Source organism: Triturus cristatus, chromosome 9 (assembly GCF_964204655.1).
Source record: "Triturus cristatus chromosome 9, aTriCri1.1, whole genome shotgun sequence".
Taxonomy (NCBI): Eukaryota; Metazoa; Chordata; class Amphibia; order Caudata; family Salamandridae; genus Triturus; species Triturus cristatus.
In genome coordinates this window covers 1,055,605,358-1,055,624,288 of record NC_140592.1, presented here as the reverse complement: position 1 = coordinate 1,055,624,288, position 18,931 = coordinate 1,055,605,358, and the positions used below count along the sequence as shown (strand labels likewise).

The 18,931-nt window shown below is 44.4% G+C and overlaps 1 protein-coding gene across 1 annotated transcript in view; it reads left to right on the top strand.

Moving 5' to 3' along the window:
* The window catches only part of SEC23A (SEC23 homolog A, COPII component), a 989,636-nt gene that overhangs the window by 375,828 nt on the left and 594,877 nt on the right, over window positions 1-18,931 (top strand). The window contains exon 9 of the mRNA XM_085626924.1: window positions 8,427-8,542. Within this exon, the coding sequence (XP_085483050.1) occupies window positions 8,427-8,542 (116 nt within the window). The remainder of the gene's footprint in view (window positions 1-8,426; window positions 8,543-18,931) is intronic.

Sequence of the window (18,931 nt, the reverse complement as noted above, 5' to 3'; positions counted from 1 at the left end):
GAGGTTGGAGCTTCTTGTAGAAAGAAGATCTCTGGAGTGAAGAGCCAACAAGCCTTGGCAGCGGCAAGTCGACACTCTGCACAGGGATTCGGTCCCAGCGGTTTCGACAAGGGATATTAGCCTCAAAACTACAGAGAGGACAGGTCAGGCCTCGAGGGAGTTGCAGAACCACCACCTGTGTTGCTGAGCCTTGGGAAGTCCATAGGATGACTGGAGCAGCAGTCCTGTCCGCTTCATTGCGGTGCCTACAGATGCAGGGGAGTGACTCCTTCACTCTAAGGGAGATTACTTCAGGGTGTCCTTGATGCCCACGGGTCTATCAAAGAACCTGGAAAAAGCACAGACACAGATGACGGAGAAGACTTGCAGAACAGCGAGACCAGGAGCAACAGGAGTCTTCCTTGGTGCAGTCTCGGTTCCAGGCAGAGTCCAGCAAAGTCCAAGTGTCCAGATGGTCGAAGCGTAATGTGGTTTAAGTCTTGAGTCTTGTCTCACGACGAATCCGTCGAACCACCCTCGTGTAAGCCCTTAAGTACCCTCAGGAAGGGGTTGGAACAACTCAGGGGTCCCTCCCAGAAGAGGAGGTGGACAGAAGGGAGGATACTCCCATGTCCTTTGTCCAGTTTCATGCCAGAGTGTGAGCCAAGGGCTCCCTGAACTTGCTAAACCTAGAGTATGCAAGGAGGGCACCAAATGTGTCCTTCAAAGCAGTCTAGTGGCGCTGGCAAGCACCCCCACCACAGCCCAATACACGAAGTCCTGTCTGGTAGGTGGTCACACCTCCCTGTGACGGGAAACCTATTGCTTTACTTTCCCCTGCTTGAGCTTGACTCCGCAGCAGGAGGGCAGAATCGTGTCTTTGGTCGGTAGCAGCGCTAACTTGCTGTCAGACCCTGAAAGGCTGTTACCGAGAGTACAGGAGGGTATCCCAAGGAAGCCCCCGAGTACATGGGATCATACTTCCAACACTGAAATCGGTGTTGGGGTGTGATTCCACCATGTTTGCTACCAAACAGGACCTGATTTGGTGCAGCCACTTATAGTTAGACATCTTGTAATGATGATGTCCATCTTCTGTATTAAAATGGCTGCCCGCACTTACAAAGCCTGGATAATCGACTCTGGGGTTTGTAGGGGTGTCCTGCTCATGCAGGAGCACCCTCACACTTAAAACCAAGAATTCTGCCCTCAGAACTGAAGAGCCTGCCATAGGGGTGACTTATAGGTTTTAAGTGCCGTGACCTCAGATATACAGAAATGTATATCTGTTGTGAGAAGTGCAAGCACCAACTCAGGATGCAATAGTCACAGTTTAAAGGGACTCCCGTGGGTGGCACAATACATGCTGCAGCCCATGGGAGACTCCTGGTGTATCTATGCCCTGGGTACCTTAGTACCATATACTACGGACTTACAAGGGTACACCAGTAGCCAACTGTGGATGTACAGTAGTACTTACCAAGGTCAATTTAGGGAGAAATCTCAGTGACTGGGGTCCTAATTAGCAGGATCTCAGTCAGACTAGGTCAAAAACACCCTGACACCTTGAAAAAAGTGGGGGTAACCATGCTAGAAGAAGCCTTCCTTTCTACAGTTGGCCAAAGATAAATTGATGGCCATTCACTGTGGCGCATGGTGCCTGTGTACTCCCATAGGTGCTGCATTTATCCCTGGTTGAGTGTGGGAGGTCCTTTGCAAACTGCAAGATACAGGTTGTGTTGTGCTTATTAACTATAAATTCACTCTTTTGTGGGAAAGCATGTTCCCTTTGTTATCTCAATTGGCAAAACCCATACCATGATTTTCACACTGTGAAGTAGGAAGAGGTGGTATTTCCTCCGTTATTGCCTGTATTGTTTCTGAACTGTTATGTAAAGTGTGAATTGTGTAACTCTAACTTGTTCTCTTACAACTGGGTTGATGCTAAGTTATATCATACATAACATAAGATTTTTTATTGATATTTGTAAAACTGCCACTGTTCTTAACAAACATTAAAACTGAAATTCTATAACTGTGCACACACTCAAGCTCCCATCCCTGATCGATTACAGCAACAAGATCCCCATCAATTCCCCTTGAGCTTAAGCCAATGTTCTATACATGAGCACCATTTAAGGCCACTCCCACTTGACTTCTGATCACATCATCTCCCTCTCCCCCTCTTCATCACTAAATTACATGTTCCTACATCTCCCAGCTTTATTAGCATGCATACACCTTCCTCTTTTTGTCTGGGTTTAGGCTTTCTCACCCCCCTTGAAATGTTGCAGGCATCATCTGATTTTATGTAAAAAAAATTCAGGTAAGAAAACAGCCTTCCATCCCCGACTTTTTTCGAAATTTCTTTGCTCCCTTCAATGAGGCATTTTCCCTTCACTGATAGCTAGACCTGCTCAAGTAAGTCTGTTCCCCCATATTCAGTTTCCATGTTTCCTCAAATATCCTAAATGTCCTTTTGTGGGTCTTGTAATACTTTCCATATCGTCCCCCCAAACATTGGCACAATACCACACAATCACGCCATATGACTAAAGGTTTCCTCCACTCGGTGTCACTACGGACAGTGCACACAGGTGCAGTGGAACCGGAGCCCAAGGGTTTGAAGAGTACATTTTACCCCAATTATGGTTGTTTTTCACTACACAGTTGAGTGTTGAGTAGCCCATTTCCATGCTTTCATTAGGACCCTAGACAACATTGCTACTCCAGTGAATCCACTGTACATCTAAGGCAACGTAAGCTTTCATTCCTTCCCGCTGAGCAGAGCGTTGATCTCGAGTAGTTCACCTGGTGGGAGTACTAAAGGTTCATCCATCAGAACATAAAGCAGTAGCTCTCTTTCAGTCAGCTTGCTGCATCTCTCACCATTCTCTCTTACCCAACCACCTTGCCTCTCACCATCTCCGCGTCTCCAGGGGTAAGGCATTTCTGTTATTTGAAAATGTATTGTGTGTGCATGATTGGTTCTGCGGAAACGTGGGCCCTTTTACACAGCGTGTGTATATATAGTCTGGTATGAAGCTTTAGAACATGTGGCTAAAAACAATGAGGTTCATGGTGATTAATTCACCATAAAGAGATGGTGTATGATTTCTGGTCTGGTGTGAAACATCCGTGCAATTTGAAGCACTCTCCGAATTCAAGGTTTGCACTGTCTTTTTAATTGTTGTTGGTTGTCCCCTGTCAGAAAGTACTTTACACTTTAGAATAAGGTTTTTAAAAGAAAAAGTGCGATTCATCACAGTAAGCTGCTGATTATTTTTCAGAGCACACTTAAGTTAAACTTTTCTATCGGCACAAGAAATCGTTTGATAAGGATAGCTTCTTCTCAGTTTCTTGCCCACTTTTCATAGTCCACCTTTGTGACTTTAACATCCTGGCCGCCATTTTAAAGGTATCCTGTCCCTATTATGCCAATTTCTTTTTCCAAATACTAACTTTACTTGGTTATCCATTCCATGTAGAGAAACAAGTTAACACAAATCTCCTTACAGTCTCTACAGGCTACCTGATATTGGCTACATACTCTGCAGTTTGTGCTGTGTAAGTAGTATCATATTCTTGCAAGTGTTTACCTGACATCCTTCTGTAGGCCGTCCATACCTTCATGCTTTAAATACAGGGGGTCTATTTTTAAGAGTTCAGATTGCAGCCGCACACTAGGACTCCGAAAAATACACTGATGATCGGCATACATATGTTGGTCACCTTCTGCCTCTCTCAGGATTTGTAAAGTCCCTGTTGATGTAGGTTGAGTTAAACGTGTAAAAAAAGCGACTTTTGTATCTCATCTCGCGAGTATTCACTAAAGTACAATATCCACGGTAAATTTAGTCAGACCAAACGGATGAGACCTATCCGTTATTTCCCCATTAAAAAAAAACCTGTGCCACACTGTTGATTAAATTCCATTGCTTAAAGATTGCTGGCAAGTCCTGAAGTACCAAAACTGTACTGCTTGCTTATGTATGAATCCAACAAGGGATGTGCAATTGCTTACTATTTTCTTGCTTTTGGTAGGGTAAAAATGAGAGATTTGTATCAAGAAATATATTGACTTAACAATTCATTACCCTGTTTCTGTTTTTTAATTATGTTGTTTTTCGGAGGACCTTGCAAAATGTATCCAGAGATTAAACTTGCTATCCCTGAGCAAAAGCTGTTAAATTGGCTTAAGCACGTAAGAGAACCACGAGGTTGGTAAACAGATGTCTTTCAGGAAAAGTCCCCCAACTATCATTTAAAGGGATATGTTTCATTTAGTAGAAGAGACAAAAAAAAGCGACAGTAATCTATGAAGAGAATCCAAACCTTCAGCAATATGTCCCTGCCATGCACTCTCTACTCCAGTCCATCGGCAAGACCCTTCAATCTGCTATCTTTCTGACTCTGCCTGCCTATTAATGTACCTTTTGTTCCAATAATTTATAATGTCTTCCCTCAGAAGCAGTTGGGAGCAATCTGTTGAATTTATCTTAAGTACTCCCACGGTATTTCGAATTTGAAAGTGCTTTAAATCTGTAGACGGATGTTCTAGAAATGGTTCCAGTCAGATTCAAAAGCGTTGGAGAATCCAGCTAGTGTCATGGTAAGGAAACATTTTTAGATTATGGGTGCTGGCCAATAAAATTACCTCACTAAATGTATAGGGGATATGTGAGAGTCTTTTCTTTGAAAACATAACAGATGCCGCTGGAAGAAAAACCTATGGAGGGCCGTTTATTGTTCGTTCTATATGTAAAGTCTTTCAAGTTTAATGGGAGTAGCACCTCCTGCACCCCTAGTTCCAACACCACTGGCGTGAGTGCTATCCTCTTCATACCCAAGAAATCACAGAGGCAATGCAACTGTTCCATGATCTCACTGGGCCTTGTTTTCCCACACAAGAACATGCTTAACTGTGAAAAGGGCCAAGGGCCTCTACTAGCCTTTAAGGGAATGTAAGAGAAAGCAGTGTTGTGTAGGCATGGAATCTAAATATAGCAATATCAAACAGTTTGTTTATGGCGTCCAACACTCCTACCGTGTTGGTACGTAGCTTGAGCTGTGTCCCTCTGGCTCACACCAGCACAAGGTTAGTGGAAATATTCACAAAGGAAGTTCCTTTTGACAATTTAGCATTATACTCGACATACAAAATGATATCCTCCTGCTTCTTCTACAGTGTGGATGATTCTTTGTGTGAGATGCCTCTGCTTTTCAGATTATAGACTATGGGACAATGCAGCAATGTTTTGCGGTCTGCCATGTGGTGGGTTGTTGGACTCACCCCTTAGTGATATGTTTTCAGTATTCATATGGCCCTGCAGACTACCTTCACCCGATCTTTTCGTTTTCAATTTGATCAGTCTACTGATGATACGCAGCTTAAAAGTGAACTGAAAAATCTTTCTTCTCTTTTACGAATGTCTATTGGTTGTTTCTGACTGGACGGTTGACAGTCACCTAAATTTGATTTCGAATAAAACGGCGGTCTTCCTAATTGGGATTGCTCATACTCCCTGGAGGAGTGTTTGGTGGCCTCGCTCAGTGGCTGGTTCCCAACTGTCAACTAATCCAGAACCCTAGGTGTCATTTTTGACACATCACTGTCTTTTAAGCCTTGTGTTATGAAGGTTGCTGCCTCTTATTATTCGGCGTCCGAAAAATAATAGGCAGCACCCATCTACCAACCGTCTATCTATTTCTTTCTGAGCTATGGTTATGCAATTGATCGTTTCTGTCTGCCTGGACTATAAAATGCCTGCTTAACTTAACAGACTTCAGGTAATACATATTTCTTTTCCAAGGCTCATTTTGGAAATCTAAAAGAGGGAGCAGACATCTTCTCATTTGAAAAAACGTCACGGGCTGCCTTTCCCCCCCAAAAAAGTTTTAAATGATATATGTTGTCACAAATCGATTAAAACACAAACCCTCTTGTTTTGCGTTCTAGATTCCATTCTTATGTGCTGTTTAGACATCTAAAACGAATCCTGGATGCTCCACATTCTGTTGCCGTCCGTTGTATGGCTAATCATGTATCTTTCAGGTGACAGCCCATAGGCTAGAAATGTATGGCTTATATGTAACATCTTGCTAACTGTTGCGCCTTCTGTTCAGTTGCTCTTGCACTGGGATACCTTTTTAAGGCCATTGTGTGCGCTATAAAGCTAATTTAATTCATGTTTGAAGATTCTTTTTCTGATTAAATAACTAACAAAAACTGTGCAAAGTTATTTTCTTTCATTTCTTAAAAGGTCTGTGATATTTAAAAAAAAAATGTAATTATTACTGATTTAAAAATTATTTATAAGTGATGGGTGTGTTATGCTCTCAACAACTCACTTTTTCCTCTGCTGCCCTTTTTGAAAATGGACTGGTGCGAAACCATTTGACTTACTGCATAGTAGACACGCATCTCGAAATTTGTCCTGTGTTTTTTGCTCAAGTTCAACAGTTCTGCAACATGTACCCATGTAAGGAAACCAGCTTTGGCAAAGCTAACTGGTCTCACCTACGAGAGAAGAGCGATTTGGTTTGGCAATGTTTAGTCATTTTGTACAGCAGTGAGGTTGCCGTGCAGCATGGTTTGAAAATAAAAAGCACTGGCAAAGCCAATAGGTGTTATCTACAAGAGCTATTGACTTTTTCAAAGTTTTCAGCCATGTTGTAAAACAGCATGGCTGCTGTGAAGCATGACTGAAAGAAAAAGAAAAAAAAATGATATGACCTGCCAGTGCTGGCTGTGTCATAGTGTTTCTTTTTTGTTTATTACTGGGTGAGGTCGGGAGGCAACAAGGAGGGAGAGGTGTAGGAGGGGGGATGGAGAGCAACAACACAGACAAGTGGTGGGGTGGGAAGGTGGCGGAAAGGAGAGAAACAATACAGCCAGCGGGGTGTGTAAGCAACAATACGGGCAGTGGCTGAGAGCAAGCAACAACACGCAAAGTGGGAGGGCAGAAGGAGGAGCAACAGGACGGACAGCTGGAGGGGGCAAGCAACAAGAGGATAATGGGGAGGGAGAGCGAACATGTACGGTGAGGGGCGACCCAAAGCAACACAGACAAGTACACAAGAGTGACTGCTGGAAAAGACATGCCTTCTAGTCGAGTGCTTAGGACAAAAAGAAAAAAGTAACGCCTGATAAGGATGTAGTGGAAGTACTTGGGCCATTGCTCAAGGGGAGGGACAAATGCAAGAAGCGGAAGTGAATGCCACATGCACCAACTAATTAAAAGAAAGCAAATGTGAGGAACAATAAATACAACTTATGGTAAGCAGTGGGGGCCTCTAAGCCCCCTGTAAGTAAAGAACATTTCTCATCTCAGGCGAGACCTAAAAAGACACAGATATCCTGGAATCAATTCAGCCTGCTTTGCAAGATCAATTCCTTTATATGCGCCAGTAGCCATTTAAGAGTACTTCTATTTATTGCTGTGTGTAAATTTTTTGAACGTAGACTTACATACGCACATTTTAAGAACGTATGTAATCTATGCCTGACACCATCTCTTACATCATCTCTTACCTAACTGGTGCCCTGCAGTGTTCGCAGGGGCAATGTCTGGTTACGCAGTGGGTGGTGTTGCATTTTAGCTAATATCATATGAGAATCAGGGCTTCTGCACCAGAACAAAAAGTAATAAAGAAATCAAATATTCCCATCTGAAATATGTTTGTGGGCAATCATTGAAGCAAGGTTTTCTTTAGTCTGCCCGTATACACAAGTGTATTGTGCAGGGGTACCAGGGGCGCAGCTTTGGTGGGCACCAGTGTGTATATTGATTTATTCATTCATTTCCTCAATCATTTTCCTCTCTTCCTTATTGGACTTCTTATAAATCTAATGTTGTGTTTTGTAGAGTGTGTGCCCCCCATCTCCGTGGCGTCTAAGGTATTGCATGATAGTCTGCGTAAGGTTAATTCAACCGATCCTCAATTGAATCATCCCTCTGTATTGGGTACTAGCCATCTAGCTGCACTCAATCATTTCTTTTAGGCATCCTTGGTTATCTTGGCTTCACTAGTTTACGCTCTTACTCCACTGCTGTTACTCTATTGTCCCTTTCTAGGCCCCAGAGTTTGATCACCTTTCCCCACTGTCTTTGATGGCATTCATTACAACCAGGCTTGCCTTCTTATTTTTAAAATTCTGAAAACAAACACTATCCTCCTCCCGTTCTTTATACACGGACAGTAGAATGCACTGTGATGAATTACTTTACCTTTTTGCAGTATTGCTGACCTTCCACCAATGTGTAAAAATTGTGCTTTAATGTTTCAATGTGTAATCATTAAGTCATGTGTAATCTTCCGTATTGACTTTAGTACCGGAAAATTGCTTTCTTATTAAAGTTTATTGAAAAAATATCTTCCGTTGTTTTAGAACTGAATGATCTATTTGACGTATGGTATTTACCCATTTTTTCTTTTTTATGTAGCATTTTGAGGCCCTTGCTAATCGTGCAGCTACAACTGGCCATGTGATTGACATCTATGCTTGCGCCTTAGATCAGACTGGGCTTCTGGAGATGAAATGCTGTCCAAACTTTACTGGGTAATGTGCTTAATTTATTTTTATTCAATGGCCTTACATATTTTGATTGCACCGTTTTCTTCACTATGATTTAAGGCATTCTTATGGATATAATTTTGTCTTTTTTCCTTAGTTATAAAGCATGCTTGAATCCGCTGTGTTTCCAATTTACCGCGAAATGGATCGCAGCACCATACAATGTAATAAGGATCCTTGGTGTTACCCCCTTATGTAAAAGGGCCTGCTGTATCCCCCGGTCTTTCATGCAGATGTTAAAATTTGTAGCAGTTTGTCTGAAGCAGTGCCTTATATTAGAAACCTTTACAACTGAATACCACTTTTGTCCAGCATAGGATCATTATGCAACCTAGTTCTTTTCTAGACCTACATTGCATTCTGTTTGATCTATAAGTAGATATTAACATACTTCTTGACCAACATATCGTTTCTTACCTGTTCTTAGTAGGCAGTGTTAAAATATGTTCAAATAGGACATCACAGTGAGAGAAGATCCTGTTTTTCTACATATTTCTGTTCCCTTTTTTTTTTATAAAGTGGACTTTCTCTGCCATAGTATCGTAACTGATATTCTTGAACATTAAGTAGCTTTGCCACTGTGCAGGTGCATGTAACACTTTACAAGAAAAAACACATTTTTGATGGATACTTCTAACCACAGATTCCTCAGTCTGTGAATATTCTATTCCCCAGGCATCAGACTGGATCTGGAAACTTTAAATCAGTAATCCTGTTGTTTCAAATTATACATTTGGGGGAGCGAAAGGGGGAGGGTCTGGCCAGAGCTCAAGATGACCGCTTACTCTTAGGGCTTTTGTATGCAGCTTCAACTTTCCACTTCCTACTGAGCCTTCAGGTACTGAGTGTCTGGAATCCGGTAGCAGGTGTATCATGTGGATCTCAGTCACCATTAAATTCCTGAAAACGTGGGTGTGGTGCCCCTTCTTAACAAGATGAATTTGAGCGCTGTGCTTTGCACATGTACAGGGCAGTGCAGCTATTGGCAAACATAAACCTGATAGCTGATTTAAGAATGAGGTCTATTTTCTGCTTAAAAAACCTGAGAGCCAACGGGACTATGCTGGTTTACCAAGAACACTCCTTCCCGTTTCTAGAACAGCTATATGTATCTGACCTAAGTATAACTTGCAACGCCGTAGATTTTATTGGTCATCAGTGATGTAATATGTGAGGTCATAAACAGTGCATCATAGTGATGGCAGTTATAGTTTGGTCAGCTATGTATAATTGATGAATTACGTTTTGTTTGGTTTTTTAACCTATAACTCCACTTTAACCTTTTGTTTTTCTAACATATAAATGTGTGTGTGTGCGAGTATACATATATATATGTGTGTGTGTGTGTGTGTATATATATATGTTTGTGTGTGTGTGTGTATATATATATGTGTGTGTGTGTGTATATATATGTGTGTGTGTGTATATATATATATGTGTGTGTGTGTGTGTGTGTATATATATGTGTGTGTGTATATATATATATACACACACACACATGTATAGTTATCCCTCTCCCCAACCCCTTTCTACTCTTTACCTAACCCTGAGCCCTAAAAATGCCCTACTGTTACCCATCCCTGAGCCCTAAAAAAATACTCACCCCACTCTAACTCCAGAACCTCATAACTACCTCTTACACCTACCAAACAGTGCACCCTAAAAAACATTACTACCACTTACCCACCCTCAAGCCTAATTCCTAAAAAACCCTTACCAACCAGCCAATCAATCAGTCAATCAAGGATTTATAAAGCATGGCAAATCACCCGTGAGGGTCTGAGTTGCAAGGAGAAGGCACTCAATAACATGGGGAGGGAAGCAAGGAAAAAATATTGAGAACTAGTTGAAAGCAAGGAGCAAGCACAAAAAAAGTGGGAAAGGAAGGAGAAAGCAGTGAAAAATGAGAGAAAAGCAAGGAGAAGGCATTCGAAAAACAGGGGAAAAAGCTATGAAAAAACAGTGCAAAAGTGGGAAAAAACAAGGAGAGAGTACTCAAAATTAAATCAAAAATGGGGAAGGAGCAAGGAGAAGACCGTAGCAAGAGCGATTCAGCAGCGCAGGGAGAACTGGGCCTGGGACCTGAACCCTTACCGTAACCGTACCCATCCTTGAATGTTAAACCCCTTATCCTGCCCCATCCCTGAACCCTAACGCCCATATTACCCCTTAAAAGCCCTGAACCTCAAAAATCCTTCCTACTACTTACCCCAATTCAACCTTGAACCCTAAAAACTCTTTATTACCCCTTGCCACTACCCATCCCTGAACCCCAGAAACCCCTTATTCCCTCTCTCAAAACCTGAACACGAAGTTATTACCCGTTACATCTACACATCCCTGAAACCTAAAAACAAAAAAACGCTACCCAACCCATTCCTAAACATTAAAAGATTCTTATCCCTCCCATCCTTGCACCTGGAAAACCCTTTACCCACCCCTGAACCCCAAAACCCCTTACCTCTGAACCCTTTACTCCCTCTTACCCCACCCAACCCTGAACTCTAAAAACGTCTTACCTCCACCTATCCCTGAACCCTAAACCCTCACCTCTGCCCAACCTTGACCTCTTAAACTTCCTTATTACGCTTACGTCTACCAAATCCTGAACCCTAAAAATCCCTTACTTCCACTAACCCACGCTCAACCCTGCACCCTAAAAACCCATTTTATCCCTACCCATATGTAAACCCTAAAAAGCCCTAACTACCCCTACTGAAACCTAACTCCTAAAAAACCCTTAGTGTCCCTTAGCGCTACACATACCTGAACCCTAACTGACCCTTACCCTACCAACTTAGTACCACTTACCCAGCTCTGTACCTCAAAACCTTCTTTTGCCACTTAGCCCTATGTAACCATAAAACCCCCTTATTACCACATTGCTCCTCCCCATCCCTAAACCCTAAAACCCCCTTATTACTCCTACCCCTCCCTAAACATTAAATAACCTTATCCCTTCTTCATCCTTGAACCCTAAAACCCGTACTACCGCGTAACCAGCCCTGAACCCTACAAACACATTACCCCACCGATCCCTGAAACCTAATGTTAGAAATTGTGTCTCTTGTTTGCACAAGTATGGCCCCTGTCCAAGTAGGGACCACACCGCTAAGCCAGTTACACACCATAAATTATCCCCTGCTCACCCGCTGGTAGCTTAAAAAACAAATGATGGACAGAATGCTGAACAAATCAAACATTCACCCCCAGTCACAGATCTGGGTTGAGGAGTGATACCCTGAAACCAGTCCCATGATGCCTGTTTCCGGTCCAGGGAGGACCTGGCCTGGCAGATCGGGCTGGACTGTTCCCATGGGGAGCAGGGTCAAGACTGATTTGTATATGGCTGGGTACAAATTGGGGTGGTGTGGTGATCAAAAAAAAAACCAATGGATTAAACCCAGATCTGTGACTGGAGTGAATGTTTGATTTGTTTGGCATTCCGTCCATCATTTTGTTCTTTTTGCCCTCTGGTAGCTTGACACGGCAAAGGCATGCCTAGCTTAGGAGGCAATGTGTGAAGTATTTGTGCACCACAAAACACAGCAACACCATGAAAACACCACATAAAGACGCTGAATAATCAGACCGGGGAGAGGGCTACATCTTCCCCCATAAATCCAGCGGTGAGCCCCAGGGGATGGGGGTCCCGGGGCCAAAAACAGCCCAGGGAAAGGGGTCACGTACTCCCTTCCCCTAAAAAAAAAAAAATGTCGGCCCTGGGGGATTGGGTCCTGAAATAGGCCTGGGGAGGGGATGTTGGGTGCCTTCCTCCCAGGTTGGCTGTCTTCGGGGAATTGGCCACGGTCAGGCCCTGAAGGCAACCCCCGTCGCGCTTGGCTGAAGGACGTGCATGGTGTGGAGTTGGCAGCATGCAGGTGGTTGGATTACCATGGTAATATTACTTTACGGTAAAAAAAAAACTAGAAAATTACTGAACAAACAAAGGCTACAGAGACATTGTAGTTTGGAAATACCATTTAAAAAACATAGAAATTCAATGAAGAAACCAAAGGTTGCAAGGGTGTTATAGTTAGGAAATAGAATTTAAAAAACCTTAGAAATGTACTTAAAAAATAAGGGTTACAGGGACGTTATAGTTAGGTTAAAAGTTTACACAAAACCATCGAAATTCAGCAATTCTAGTTATCTTAAGTAACTATAACTCGTGCCCTAAGGTAATTTAAACTCGCACCCTGGCCATGCAGATTACCCCACATGGTCATGACATCTTCTATGACATCATTGATAATATCACTGCAACATTTGAAATTATTGATGAGAAAACTTTGCATGGTGGGGGCGTGAGGAATAGTTCTCTTCCAGGGGATCCTCATCAATAGTCATAAGCACTGAATATTCCCGCCCATGTGCGGGGACCCTGGAAATAATTAAAATATATATGAAAAACACATATATATACAGCTCTGTATATGTATAAACATAAATTATTTTTTCCAAGCAAATGCAGCCTTGTAGTAGGCTAGACAATGTAGATATAAATATCCAATAACACACCATAGGTATAATAATACACCTAAATCTTTCTTTTTTTTTGTAATGAGGTAAAAACTCATGAGAAAGAAAAGAAAACGCTGTGCAAAACACAGATCCATAAAACATTGTCAGCCTGCAGGCTGCATTGCAATACAATACCATAGAGACTGAAAAGCCTTGTACAGGTAAAAACTGGCACCGTGCCTTTAAGGCAGCCCTGATTCCAATATCCCATCATGCCTCAGGGGTGACAGTTGGGTCAGTTGTTCTTTCCGGCTCCTTCAGTCAGGACCTTGGAATTCAGCTCTCTTCATTTTTGACTTTATAGTCAAGAATTGTTACTTTTCTAGTGACTTTTTTGCTTCCTCTTAATATATCCTGTTGGAGAAGCAGTTTTCCTGTGTTTTCTGACAAGATTCAAGAACTTTTTGTGTCAGAAAAATGCCTTCTCTGTTCATGCCCTGTCCATCCTGTGGCAAAAAGAAGGCTTCTTCAGACACACACGATGTGTGTATCGTCTGTCTACCGGATTCACACTCTCCTGCGTCCTGTCGTCACTGCAAGGATCTTTCAAAGAGGACTTTGAAAGAGAGAGAAAGAATTAGGCTTTATGGCCTTTCTGAACGGTCTACGTCGAAGCAGCTGATCCCTGTGTGTTCTCCATCGGCGTCGGGCTCGGCGTCGAAGACTCCAGCGGCGGGATCGTCGTTGAGAGGTGAGGAGTCCAGGGAGAGTCATGCTTCAAAGAGAAAATCTACGTCGACACTCGATCCGGCGGCGAAGCGCTTTCGTTCGTCGTCGGCAACTTCGACGTCAAGAAAACAACGATCGGCGTCGAAGGAGAGACATCATCGTTCGACGTCAAGAAAACAGCAATCGATGTCGAAGGAGAGACAGCATCGTTCGACGTCAAGAAAACAGAGATCGACGTCGAAGGATAGACATCGTCGGTTGACGTCGAAATCGCCATCAAGGCAAAAGTCGATGCCGCAAGAAGAACACAGGCGTTCGGCGTCGAAATCGACAGCGACGTCAAGGCAAAGATCGTTGTCAAAAGATCAGGGAAGATCTTCGACGTCATCTCTTTTTCTTGATCTGTTCTGTGTTGTATTGAAACTCTTTGTACCATCATATTGCCTCTCCAAATTTATTCTCAAAGATCTTCGACGTCAAGACCTGAGTCGCTGGCGAAAGCATTACCGACGTCGAGACGAGGATCATCGTCGGAACACTCGACGTCGAGGCAGGGGCCTCCGTCGGGGTCGACGTCGAGGCAGGGGCCTCTGTCATCAAAGGCCTCCAAAACGTCGGAGAAGATACGGACGTCGAGTCGAAGTTCCCCGTTGGGTTCTAGGCCTCCGTCCAGGACAAGTCCTCCGTCGACGACAATGCTCTCGACGTCGAGGCAGGACACATCGCCGGTTATCCACTCGGCGTCGAAGTCCAGATCTCCGGTGATAGGCGTATCACCGTCGAGACAGTCCTCCGCGGGGGAGTACTGCAAAACGTCACAAATTCGTTTGACGTTCAGACCAGTGTCGAGACGCAAATCTCCACATAAACTGATTTATACCACATCGGAACATGGTTCATCTCGGCCTATTTCAATTTCACCTTCAGCCTCAGAGGGCTCAGGATCTCCTTTGTCTATTTCAAGGTCCGGATCGCCAGAGTTGAGGAGTTTCTCTCCAGCACCTCCAGTAGAAAAGAGCCCTCAAGTGAGAACGCCGACGAGACCATTAAGACAGGAGGAGATTCATACTCTGAGTCACAGCCCCACCAGAGTACTGCCTCAGGAAACTTCTATGGCACAGGCGGTTAGTATTTCCTTAGCAAGGTTGAGGAATCTGGCTCAACCATTAAGACCCGCAAGTTCCCATTCTCGTGGAAGAGAATATCAACGGCGCTCACGTTCGCCCAGGAGACGATCCAGGTCCACCTCTCGCAGGAGAGAGTCGGTGGGATCGGAGAGAAGACGACGAAGGTCTCCTACATCCTCTTCGTCAAGCCAGTCGTCCAGAAGAGATTATTTACCCAAACTCTCAGATACGCCACCATCTAGAGTTTCGCCAGTGGATGACATTAGCACCTTCCAAGAAGTTTTGTGCAGAGGAGCGCCAAAATTGAACATTCCAATGCCTGTTCAGGAAACCACTTCCTCTGTCATCTTTGAGACCCTTCACGAACGATCGGCGTCTCGTCCACTGTTGCCTCTGGTTCCTGGGTTGCTTAAACCAGTCATGGATATCTTCCTCACGCCGGCTACTATCAAATCCGCTCCGGCACGAATACTTAAAAAATATCGTCCAGCTCCGGAGGACCCTCTTTTTCTCAGGGCGGACAGGAACTTGGCCTGGTACCTCCTATTTTGCTCTGTGATCCTAGTGTTCCTAGTGACTGTGTGGTTGTACCCAGTATCCCTCTGGATCCCGTAGTGGTTGTCTCCAATCCACCTACTGTAAGGGATCCTGTTCCTTTTACCCAGGGAGTGGTAGATCAACTGGAACAACAGGCCCATGGCACTGCGGGAGCCGCGAGGAACTGTAAGAAGAAGTGTTCGAAATGGCCCAAACCCCCAAAAGCTGTGTTGACTTCTGAGGGGCAATTAGGGACCCCTACGGTGGACCTATTAGAAAACTTAATTTCCTCACGATTGGAACCTTTATTGGTGGGCATTGCTAAAGACATTGTGGAGACTCTGAATGCCTGCGTGGCCGACCTGCTTTAAAAATGATCTAGTTTTGTAGCCTCCATTAAAGAGCTTAGTTTACAGCAAGTGGGGGCTAGTCAGGCAATGTATAGCCAACCTAGGTCAGAGAGGGGCACGGGAGTTTCTTCTGGGCCATTGATACAATCACGTTCTCCAAGGTCGGGTAACACCCCTGGTAGGGAGCTGAGCTTGGACCCTCCAGCTCCTATTGTGCAGCCGCTTTTAGCCAACCATACCTATAGTAACATGCCGCGTGTGGCCAGCAATGTTGTTCCCCAGCCCGTAGGCCGGAGCATGAAACAGGAAAGGGGTAGCCAGGCTATACTTGACCTTCCCCCGGAATCGGCTCCCTTGGTGGCAGTTTTTGTTGGGGTTCCCCCGCTCCGTGAGGGTGCGATGGAACCTACGCATGACCTATTGAGGTTAACTAGATCTTGGTGCACAGCCTTTAGCTGTGGCGGCTTGGATATCTCCCCCAATATCATTATGGCTAGAAGGGTGGGGTGGGGTGGGTTGGGCGACGACCGAAGCGGCTGGTGGGTGATTGTGTAATTGTTAATTTCAATAGACCAAATATTGTTGACAGATTGTTTTGGGATGGGTCTGAGATAAGGCAGGGGGGAATGAGAGCAGTCCCCCTAGGGTTTTTCTACCCACCTGCTTTTAAACCTTTTTCCGGCTTACACAGTCATCGGGTTGAAGCCCGTAATGCTAAATACACTCCCCCCCCCCCCCCACCCCCACCCTTGAAGCACTATCCTCTGTCTAGATTGCCTTATTCGGCGGGGTGCCGAAACTCTGAGGTACCGCAAATGCCTGGAGATAGTCAGCCTCCTAATAATGTTTTGCTGCCACCTCCCTCTAATTTGATCCTGAATAATTATTATTCCCCACTGTCAGACTTGGCAGATAACGATTGACTGACAGATTCGGCTCAGATAGCTGATCCTCGTATTGACAATTCTGATGGTGGGGCTAGTTGTAAACTAATTAGCTGGAATGTGGCCGGGTCCAGTTCTAAAAGAACGGACTCATCCTGGCTCGATTTCTTAGGCAAACATGATATTATTGCCATGCAGGAAACTTGGGACCGTTCTAGTAACTTTTGTCTGGATGGTTATTCTAGTTTTGTGGTTCCGGCAGTCATGGGAGGGGCTGGACATGCCAAAGGGGGTTTAATGTTTCTTTTTTCACTGCATTTGGTGGGCACTTTCACCCGTTTGGCCACCGGGTCAAACAATTTCCTCTGTGTTGAATGGCTTGTTTCCCACACCCTGAAAATTTTATTAATTAATTTTTATAATGCAAGAGACGGCGTTGACCTTGCGCAACATGTGGTCGCCTTGCAATCTTTTATGCTAGACTACAGTCAAAAACAAAACACCGGTTTCGAGATCGTCCTTACGGGCGATTTTAATATTCATCCTTGTGTTGTTGAGTGTTATGTGAGGCCCCATGTAGCCCATGAGGGGCCTGTAGGCGCTGTGGCTCCTCATTTTGAGCACACAAAGCAGGGGGAGGCCCTTGAGGTTTTCCTTGCCACCACCAACATTTTTGAGTCCAATTTTATAGAGGCTGGGGGTAGGGCTATTACGTTTAAAGGTTCTACCTTGGGCTCAGTAATTGATTATATTTTTTTGTCCTCTGGCGTTTTAGCTAGGGTCTTAGCCCACACAGTTGTTCCATCTGCTCATAGTGATCATAACCCGGTATTTATGGAGTTGATTATGCCGAAGAGCCTGGGTGGTGTGCGCCATGCTTGTCAAAGAGATCTTCCCCTGATTGTGAAAGATCAGGGTCGTAGGGTCAAATGGGCCAAGGTGGCCCCTGCATCCTTTTTGGAGGAGCTTTGCGCTAAAATGGTTGGGCCCTGGGCCACCTGTCTGAATGACCACTCGACTCCAGAGGAGGTGGTAGGGGCCTTCGAGGCTATTTGTTCACAGATCTCCAGGGATCTGACTTCCACCAATACTCGCCGAGGTAGCAACCCCGCTAGATGGTTTGATGGGAGCTGCTCTAGGGCCCATAGGATTTTGTTTGAGGCGTTAAAAAAGAGCCCTAGGGATAGGGGGGCAATTTCACATGCGAGAAGGGCCTATAAAGAGGCAATTGCCAAAAGGAAAAAGGCAATAAAATTAGTAGCTTGGGATAACCTTTTATCTATCGATGTCCTTCGGGACAGTGGAAAGTTCTGGGCTACAATTAATAATCCTTTTTTCTCGGATATCGAGGGCACCGCCCAGGACTGTGTTATTCAGGATGAGCTATGGTACGACCACTTTAGCAAAATCTACGGGGCTTGTGGTTTTAGTCCCGCTAGTAGCACCACCCCTTTAGCACTCCATTCCATGCCCTGTTTGTTTTTTGAGCAGCTGGATGTGGAGAGAGCCATTAAGGATTCTGCTAGTAATAAGGCGCCGGGCCCTGACGGAGTGCCAGCAGACCTATATGGCTTCTCTCCTAGTCTGTGGGCAAAGATTTTAGTTAATGTTTTTAACGCTGTTTCGAGATACAGGTTCCCTGCTTCGTGGGCTACTGCACTAATAATACCAATTTTTAAAAAGGGCCAACGTGACGATCCCTCGTGCTATAGACCCATTTCCCTGTTAGACTCTGCGGTTAAGATCTTGGGCAGGGTCTTACTCGTTAAACTCAGGGATGCTCTAGATAGTCGGGGCATTTTATCTAACCTCCAATATGGGTTTAGAGCAAATAGGGGGACCCTGGATCAATGTCTAAATCTTCAGCTTTTTTTTTTTTTTTTTGTTTTTTTTTTTTTTTTTTAAACCTTTATTGACAGTTCAATAAGAACAAGTATGGGCCTACAACCCCCCGGGGCCGGCCGCTAAGCAATCAGAGCAATAACGACAAGTATAAACACAGGCAGCACTTCAGGGAGCAAAATCGTACTGCTAATACTGTGAACAGCGTAAGTAGGGCACCAGGAGGAAAAGGTTTTAATTTTATGATGAAACAAGGCAGAAGGATCAGGTGACAAGCAATTTTAAAACAACGATCACGGATATGCAGAGTAATGAACGTTAGCGATTTACAGCAATCTATTCGGTCAATGGCGCAAACACAAGAACATCAGGATGGAGAAAAACATAGTCTACAGCTGCGCCCGCAGTCCCCCGCCAGAACTCCCCAAGAACACCCCGGAA